The sequence below is a fragment of the Dipodomys ordii genome, unplaced genomic scaffold, assembly GCF_000151885.1.
Source record: "Dipodomys ordii isolate 6190 unplaced genomic scaffold, Dord_2.0 Scaffold34, whole genome shotgun sequence".
NCBI lineage: Eukaryota > Metazoa > Chordata > Mammalia > Rodentia > Heteromyidae > Dipodomys > Dipodomys ordii.
Genome location: NW_012267250.1, coordinates 13,964,739 through 13,974,351, shown reverse-complemented (window position 1 = coordinate 13,974,351; position 9,613 = coordinate 13,964,739). Strand labels below are relative to the sequence as shown.

The 9,613-nt window shown below is 35.9% G+C and overlaps 1 protein-coding gene across 5 annotated transcripts in view; it reads left to right on the top strand.

Annotated features, from left to right (window-relative positions):
* Window positions 1-9,613, top strand: part of Herc4 (HECT and RLD domain containing E3 ubiquitin protein ligase 4) — a 111,146-nt gene that overhangs the window by 90,446 nt on the left and 11,087 nt on the right. For all 5 annotated transcript variants that reach the window (XM_013017158.1, XM_013017155.1, XM_013017154.1 and 2 more), the window contains 5 exons: window positions 2,655-2,753; window positions 5,470-5,637; window positions 6,048-6,191; window positions 7,381-7,547; window positions 8,529-8,595. In XM_013017158.1, the coding sequence (XP_012872612.1) occupies window positions 2,655-2,753; window positions 5,470-5,637; window positions 6,048-6,191; window positions 7,381-7,547; window positions 8,529-8,595 (645 nt within the window). The remainder of the gene's footprint in view (window positions 1-2,654; window positions 2,754-5,469; window positions 5,638-6,047; window positions 6,192-7,380; window positions 7,548-8,528; window positions 8,596-9,613) is intronic.

The window sequence follows — 9,613 nt, the reverse complement described above, 5'->3', positions numbered from 1 at the left end:
GCATGCAAGGCAAGCGCTCTACCACTGAGCCACCTTCCCAGTCCCTCTTTAAACATTTTCTTATTATCCTCACTCCCCATCCCTACCCTCTAATCCCCCCACAGTGGCTAAAAATGAACAGATTTATATTAAATAATTAGATATCAGTTCCTAACTTGACTTGCTCAGATGATATAGTTCTTCATAAAGTTATAAGTTATAACTCATAATAATATGCAAATTCAAATTATTCCATGTTCAGTTTACCAGATTCTTATGTTATACCATATGTTGCATTAAATGCTGTTTGAATGCAGAAACATCAGGACTCAATAGTATATCTCTAGCTATAGGTAGATGTTGGCTTATCTAGTCAGTAGCTGCTTTGCACCATTGCTTCTACAATTTTAAACTTTTGTTTTCTAGATGGCAATTGACCAGGCCCACAGACAGAACGTCTCCTCTCTTTTTCTCCCAGTGATTGAATCTGTGAATCCCTGCCTAATTCTAGTAGTTCGTAGAGAAAATATTGTGGGAGATGCAATGGAAGTTCTTAGGAAAACAAAGAATATAGATTACAAGAAGCCACTCAAGGTAATTTTTCTTTTTCTTTTCTTTTCTTTTTTTTTTTTTGTTTGGTTGTGGGCCTTGAACTCAGGGCCTGGATGCTGTCCCTAAGCTTTTGTTCAAGGCTCATGTTCTATCACGTTGTGCCACAGCATCGGTTTTCTGGAAATAAAAGAGTCTCATTAACTTTCCTGCCAGCGCTAGATTACACTTGTGAGCCACTGATAACTGACCAACACTTCTTTTTATGTAATTGGGATTTTTACATAAGTTGTTTAAAGTTCAGTGTTTTGGTGGTGGGGTTTTTTTTTTTTTTTTGTATCTTGAGAATTTAAAAAGCAAAACTGTATATTTCTTTTTTTAAAGAATTAAGTGGCGTATTATGAGGACACCAAAATGTTCTTTTACTTTGTAGTATTTGCATTATGTTGTTTCAGGTTATATTTGTTGGAGAAGATGCTGTTGATGCAGGAGGGGTACGCAAAGAATTTTTCTTGCTTATCATGAGGGAATTATTGGATCCTAAATATGGCATGTTTAGATATTATGAAGATTCCAGGCTCATTTGGTTTTCAGATAAGGTAAATATCCATCCAAATTGATTCTTTTGTACATACCTATGTATTTATACATATCTATGTCCTTACTGTATATGTATATTTCAAATTAACTCAGTAAATCATTCTAGCATATTTAGTTCAGTGACCTGTTCACTTTATTATTAGAAATATTCTAAACTTTTGCACTTAGAATTATTCAAACCAATGCTTTCTACAAAAGTCAAATAAGCAGCTCGGGACCTCACACTAGCTACACGGACACTGTACCTCTTGAACTACTCCCCCAGCCCAACAAAAATTTTTGAAAGATGATCAGCTTGAAAATAATATTGACTTTTTCCTCTGCTTATCTCATTTTGAAAATTGAATAATAATTACTAGATTGAGTTTTTTCTTGGGAAGGATTAATTTAGTATTAGAGATCATTTAGACAAAGGATAAGAAAACTATCAGCCAAATTCTTTCCACCACATACTTTTGTATAGAGTCACATTCTGGCTATAGCTACTTTTGAGCCTACTGCATCAGAGGTACAATTGAGTAATTACAATAGAGACCTATTTCTACAAAGTCTAAAATATTTACCACCTACTCTTTATACAGAAAAAGGTTGCTGAGTTCTGATTTAATAAACGTGATGGTTCATTGGGCTGGGAAGGTGGCTCAGTGGTAGAGTGCTTGCCTTGCATGCTTGAGGCCCTGGGTTCGATTCCTCAGCACCACATAAGCAGAAAAATCTGGAAGTAGCGTTGTGGCTCAAGTGGTAGAGCGCTAGCCTTGAGCTGAAGAGCTGAGGGACAGCGCCCAGGCCCAGAGTTCAGGCTCCACGACCGAACCCCCCCCCAAAAAAATGTTGGATCGTTCACCTAATCTTTTTAATTGCTAACAATATAATTTTGGCACCATCATGTCACTCAATAAGTAACTGTTAAATGAAGAATATAGGCAATGATCTCAGGACCTGTAATCTGTAAGAACTGTGTATTTTATTTACAGGAATGCTAAATTGTAAGGTTAATGCACTGAAACTCAAGTTGTTATAAGCTAAGCAAAATATACTTGTGCTGGATGATGTAATTCCAGCATTCAGGAGCCAAAGGCAGTAGGATGGTGAGTTTGAGACAAGCCAGTGCTAGATAATGAAATCTTGTCTCAAGAAACCATGGGCTGAAGATGCAGCCAAGTAATAGAGTGCTTGCCTAGCAAGCAAAGTATAATACTCTCAGTTTAATTCCCAGGACTGCCTATCAGAGAAAAACATTAAGGTGAGGAGGAAGAGATAAAGGAGAGAGAGATACTTTATAACTTTAGGATTCTATGAAGTATACATTTCTCTCCTTAAATGGGCAATTGGGTTTATTCTGATGCCTCATTTAATCTGCAAAATAATTCTGTATTGAGAAATAAACTACATGTTTTATTTATAGTTCTTGAACTACAGATGTGTGGCTAAATCAAGAATGTGATCACCTTAACAAAAAAATAACAGTACTTAGAATAATATACAACAAATCATTTTGTACTAATAAATTAACTTTTTACTTTCAGTTGGCAGATATCCCTGTTACAATCTGTACGTATCCATTTGTATTTGATGCCCAAGCAAAAACTACTCTGCTACAAACAGATGCAGTCTTACAGATGCAGGTAAAATAGTGTATAAGACTAATTTGACTTGCTTCTCTAATGCTTTGTACAACAGAAATATTTGAAACTTGCCTATAATCAGTTTTCTTTGGGTACAGTATTATGCTCTTGTCATTTGCAGAAGTAACTTAAGTAGCTACAAAGAAAACTGCTTATGTGACATGCATATACTTCTGGGAGAGGTTTATAAAAAATGATTCAATTAAAACAATGTTTTTCCTTTATCTTTTTTTTTTTTTTTGTCAGTTGTGAGACTTGAACTCTGGGCCTAGGCAATGTCCCCGAGCTCTGCAGCACAAAGTCAGTTCTCTACTACTTGAATCAGAGCACCACTTCTCATTTTCTGGTGGTTAATTGAAAATAAGAATCTCATGGAGGGCTGGGAAGGTGGCTCAGTGGTAGAGCGCTTGTCTTGCATGCCTGAGGCCCTGGGTTCGATTCCTCAGCACCACATAAGCAAAAAGAAAAAAGCCAGAAGTGGCGCTGTGGCTCAAGTGGTAGAGCGCTAGCCTTGAGATGAAGAGCTGAGGGACAGTGCCCAGGCCCAGAGTTCATGCCCCATGACCGGACCCAAAAAAACAAAACAAAAAAACAAAAAGAATCTCATGGACTTTCCTGCCTAGGCTGCTCTTGGACCATGATTCTCAGATCTCAGCCTTCTGAGTAGCTAGTGTTACAGGAGTGAGCCACTGGCACCCAGCTTTCTTTATATATCTTTAATATAAGCTTTTTTCATTATATAAATATGCAGTCTTTAAAAAAGTTTTTTCTAGTTTACATAAAATGTGTTAGGTTATACGTCTATTGTTTATTTACTTGGTAAAAGATGGAGTGACTAGAGGTGAAGTATATAGTAGGAAGCATTCCATTACTTAGAAGTTCCTTGAAGAAAATTCTAGAATCTTGAGATTGGTCATCATCTTTCATTCTTCTGCTTTTACCAACTACTCTCTTATTTTCAGCATTTGTTCATTCATAATGAAGACTTTTTAAAACTAGTTAATACCATGACCTTAAAGAATTACAGTAAGTTTACTTTATCAATTTGAAGCTGTAATCCAACTACTCAGGAGGCTGAATATTGCAACCTCCTTTTGTTCAAAATAAAGCCAGCCAAGGCAGAAGGGTCGGTAAGATTCCATCTCCAATTGTCCAGCAAAAAGCAGGTCTGGAAGTATAGTAGAGTGCCAGTCCTGAGCATGTAAGCTGACCAAATGTAAGGCCTTGAGTTCAAATCCAAGTACCCAGAAAAAACATTTATCTTCCTCAGATACAGAATATCTGACTGATTTCAAGACCAAGGTAATGATGAAATGCAACATTGACTATTTAATATTCTAAAAATACTTTTAAAAACAGACGTTGATAACTTCATTCTGTCAATTTGTTAGTTGAAACCATTCTAAACATTTAAAAAAATAAGTACTAGGGCTGGAGGATCCTAGTGGCTTATGCCTATAATCCTAACTACTCATGAGGCCAAGATCAAAGGATTGTGGTTCCAAGCCATCCCAGGCAGGAAAGTCTATGAGCTCTTCTCTCCCAATTATGTACCAGAAAGCTAGAAGTGGAGCTGTGGCTCAAGTGGTAGAGTGCTTGCCTGAGCAAAATAGCATGGACAGTGTCTAGGCCCTGAGTGTAAGCCCTAGGATCAGCACACATTACATGTGCATGTGCATTCACACATTTATATACATACTACTAATCACATTAAATAAGGGGAAAATTTTTAGAGATAATGCTTATTTCTACTTTAATCACAAGAAGAAAATTAGTTTTGTAAGTCTAATAAAACTAATCATTTTAAGTAATTATACAAAGGAGTTGCCATTCATCAAAGCAGTTTATGAATACAATGTCATCCCTTTCAGCATTCTCACTCGTCCCTCCCAACTCCCAACTTCCCTCATTCTTCTTTTTTATAGGATGTACATTGAGTTCTTGTCTACCCTGATTTGTACTTTTAATATTATATATTCTGTTTTAGAGCAAGAACACAGAAAAACAACAAAGGCTTTAAATGGTAAAAGCCAAATGTTTGGTTTGTGAGTACATTTGGTGATCACTCTATTTCTGATAAATTCCTGTAATACACTTACTTAGCTAGATTATTCTTTTTCTCTTTAAACATTTTCTTTTCTGTCTTTTTTTTTGGGGGGGGGTCCGGTCGTGGGGCCTGAACTCTGGGCCTGAGTGCTGTCCCTCAGCTCTTCAGCTCAAGGCTAGTGCTCTACCACTTGAGCCACAGCGCCACTTCTGGCTTTTTTCTTTTTGCTTATGTGGTGCTGAGGAATTGAATCCAGGGCCTCAGGCATGCAAGGCAAGCGCTCTACCACTGAGCCACCTTCCCAGTCCCTCTTTAAACATTTTCTTATTATCCTCACTCCCCATCCCTACCCTCTAATCCCCCCACAGTGGCTAAAAATGAACAGATTTATATTAAATAATTAGATATCAGTTCCTAACTTGACTTGCTCAGATGATATAGTTCTTCATAAAGTTATAAGTTATAACTCATAATAATATGCAAATTCAAATTATTCCATGTTCAGTTTACCAGATTCTTATGTTATACCATATGTTGCATTAAATGCTGTTTGAATGCAGAAACATCAGGACTCAATAGTATATCTCTAGCTATAGGTAGATGTTGGCTTATCTAGTCAGTAGCTGCTTTGCACCATTGCTTCTACAATTTTAAACTTTTGTTTTCTAGATGGCAATTGACCAGGCCCACAGACAGAACGTCTCCTCTCTTTTTCTCCCAGTGATTGAATCTGTGAATCCCTGCCTAATTCTAGTAGTTCGTAGAGAAAATATTGTGGGAGATGCAATGGAAGTTCTTAGGAAAACAAAGAATATAGATTACAAGAAGCCACTCAAGGTAATTTTTCTTTTTCTTTTCTTTTCTTTTTTTTTTTTTGTTTGGTTGTGGGCCTTGAACTCAGGGCCTGGATGCTGTCCCTAAGCTTTTGTTCAAGGCTCATGTTCTATCACGTTGTGCCACAGCATCGGTTTTCTGGAAATAAAAGAGTCTCATTAACTTTCCTGCCAGCGCTAGATTACACTTGTGAGCCACTGATAACTGACCAACACTTCTTTTTATGTAATTGGGATTTTTACATAAGTTGTTTAAAGTTCAGTGTTTTGGTGGTGGGGTTTTTTTTTTTTTTTTGTATCTTGAGAATTTAAAAAGCAAAACTGTATATTTCTTTTTTTAAAGAATTAAGTGGCGTATTATGAGGACACCAAAATGTTCTTTTACTTTGTAGTATTTGCATTATGTTGTTTCAGGTTATATTTGTTGGAGAAGATGCTGTTGATGCAGGAGGGGTACGCAAAGAATTTTTCTTGCTTATCATGAGGGAATTATTGGATCCTAAATATGGCATGTTTAGATATTATGAAGATTCCAGGCTCATTTGGTTTTCAGATAAGGTAAATATCCATCCAAATTGATTCTTTTGTACATACCTATGTATTTATACATATCTATGTCCTTACTGTATATGTATATTTCAAATTAACTCAGTAAATCATTCTAGCATATTTAGTTCAGTGACCTGTTCACTTTATTATTAGAAATATTCTAAACTTTTGCACTTAGAATTATTCAAACCAATGCTTTCTACAAAAGTCAAATAAGCAGCTCGGGACCTCACACTAGCTACACGGACACTGTACCTCTTGAACTACTCCCCCAGCCCAACAAAAATTTTTGAAAGATGATCAGCTTGAAAATAATATTGACTTTTTCCTCTGCTTATCTCATTTTGAAAATTGAATAATAATTACTAGATTGAGTTTTTTCTTGGGAAGGATTAATTTAGTATTAGAGATCATTTAGACAAAGGATAAGAAAACTATCAGCCAAATTCTTTCCACCACATACTTTTGTATAGAGTCACATTCTGGCTATAGCTACTTTTGAGCCTACTGCATCAGAGGTACAATTGAGTAATTACAATAGAGACCTATTTCTACAAAGTCTAAAATATTTACCACCTACTCTTTATACAGAAAAAGGTTGCTGAGTTCTGATTTAATAAACGTGATGGTTCATTGGGCTGGGAAGGTGGCTCAGTGGTAGAGTGCTTGCCTTGCATGCTTGAGGCCCTGGGTTCGATTCCTCAGCACCACATAAGCAGAAAAATCTGGAAGTAGCGTTGTGGCTCAAGTGGTAGAGCACTATCCTTGAGCTGAAGAGCTGAGATAGTGCCCAGGCCCAGAGTTCAGGCCCCACGACCGGACCCAAAAAAACAAATAAACGTGATGGTTCTACTGATTAGTAATCTGATTTGAAGGAAATTTTTATGAATGAGCTACATTGTTTGTAAACTTTGCATGTATTAGTCTTTCTTCCAGGAAGCTGTCTTATATAATGGTAGGAGATTCTGATTTCTGTGAAATACCACTTGGGAAGGGTGTGTAGGTTATGATTGCACCTAGATAGTAAGTTTTTAGGTCTTAGAAAATTGAGTGGGAATAAAAAATGCTAATGATGTTGTTATCCTAGGGAGGTAGTAATGAGGATGAATTTTTCTATATCTTTAAACTTTTCTGAGGGTGACTTTTTGTAATAAAATCAATGATTTAACTTAGATCAATCTTAAAACTTTATTTTCAGACATTTGAAGATAGCGATTTGTTCCATCTGATTGGTGTTATCTGTGGGTTAGCAATTTATAATTTTACTATTGTGGACCTTCACTTTCCTTTGGCTTTATATAAGAAACTCCTGAAAAAGAAGCCATCCCTGGATGATTTGAAAGAACTAATGCCTGATGTTGGGAGGTTAGTTTTAAAAAGTGTCAAGGGTAAGATTTGGGAAGAAATGGGACCTGTACAGAAAAAGGTCTATATTATTGATTTCTAGGAATAATTGTTTCTGCTCCATTTCTGAAGTTAATAAATGGAAGGGTCCCTCCTCTCCATTTTTTTTGTGCCCATCCTGTGGCTTGAACGCAAAGCCCTGTGCCATAGATGGTTTCCCTGAACTCACAGCTGATTTTTTGGTGGTTAATTGGACATGAGTCTCACGGACAAAGGAGGAGGTAACCAATGTTTGATAGGAAATGTACTCATTACTTTACTCATGTAACTGTAACCTCTCTGTACAGTATTTTTACAATAAAAATATATACAGAAGAAAAAAATCTCATGGAAAAAGCAAAAAAGAGTCTCATGGACTTTTCTGCCTGGGCTAACGTTGAACTACACTGTGATCCTGTGATGTCAGCCTCCTGAGTAGCTAAAATTAATGTGAGACACTGGTGCCCTGCTGGAAACCTTTTTAATGATGGAAAATCTAATGGTTGGAGGCATGGCATAAATGGTAGAGAGCCTGTCAAAGCAAGCACGAAGCTATTGAGTTCAAACTCTAATACCACTAGTCAGTCGTCAACCTATGAAAATTCATTATGTTACTGAGATAAAAATGTTCATTAAAAAAGACTAAATGTTTTGTTTCTAAAGTTCATCTTTTAGTGGTTAATCAGTATTTCATAGATACTGGATAATAAATTTAGGAAAGTAGTATTTTCTGAACATGATGAAATGATTTAATTGGACTTTTACTTTTGAGTGCCTTCATTTATACTTTCTTTGAATATGTAAGTAATATCTACTAATATAAAATAGAATAAGATTACACAAAAATAAAAACAAATGAGAGAAATACATGATTTTTTATTAACAGGGAATGAGAAATGCGTAAGCAAAATCATCAAAATAACAATAATATTTTGCCTTAAAGAAATATACATTGTTTTACAGAAGTATGCAACAGTTATTGGATTATCCAGAAGATGATATAGAGGAAACATTTTGTCTAAATTTTACGGTAAGATACTGTCATAGGTTAGCCTGATTGTTCATCATGGCCTTTATTTTATTTACAGCTGTGCCCAATGATTTCTCATAGTAGTTGGAACTCTTCACCCTTAAGCTAGCATTTATTGAGCACCAACTGTGTATTAGTCATAATACATGCATTATTTCCTTTTATTGTCAATTTTCATGGAAAAATTAGTATTCATACTTAACCATGTGACTTGATTGCTTATATACTTTACTATTATGCTAACAATACTTAATGTAAAAGATCTTTGTCTGGTAATGCACTTTTGAACCTACAATTACAGGAATGCTTAGAAAAGCAAAAGGTTGTTAGCATGAGAGATTAACAATGAGCTTACTATTTACACCATTTAAAAGATGGATTCTCTGATATATTTCATTCTACTTTACATAATGTTCATCCTTGCCTATATTGTCTTACAATTTGACACATTAATAAGATATAAATGCAAATAAATATATACTCGGAAATGAAACTACAGCTCTTGTAAATTATGCAATATTTCATTTAAGTCAGCAAAGGGGATGGGATGTTGAATAACATCTCTTCAGATGTAAAGCTATTGATAAATGGGAATGTGTCAGAAAAAGACTAGTTGACACTTAAGAGACTATCAGGAAGGATGAAGGGACAGTTTAAATATTATAAATTAGACATGAATGTGATAAAATCCTTTTGTTTGTTGGTTTGGTTTGGTTGTTTGAGGGTATTTATTTTTGGCATCGCTGAGGTTTGAACTCAGGACTTAAAGATACTTGATAGGCTTTATCACTTTCAGACCTTTCTGCTTCAGACCTTATATGCTTCAAATATGATCTTATTTTTTGATTAGGATCTATACTTCTACATAGCTTGGATGACCATGCTCAGCTTTTTTTTTTTTTTTTGGGGGGGGTCTGGTCGTGGGGCCTGAACTCTGGGCCTGGGCGCTGTCCCTCAGCTCTTCAGCTCAAGGCTAGCGCTTTACTACTTGAGCCACAGTGTCACTTCCGGCTTTTTT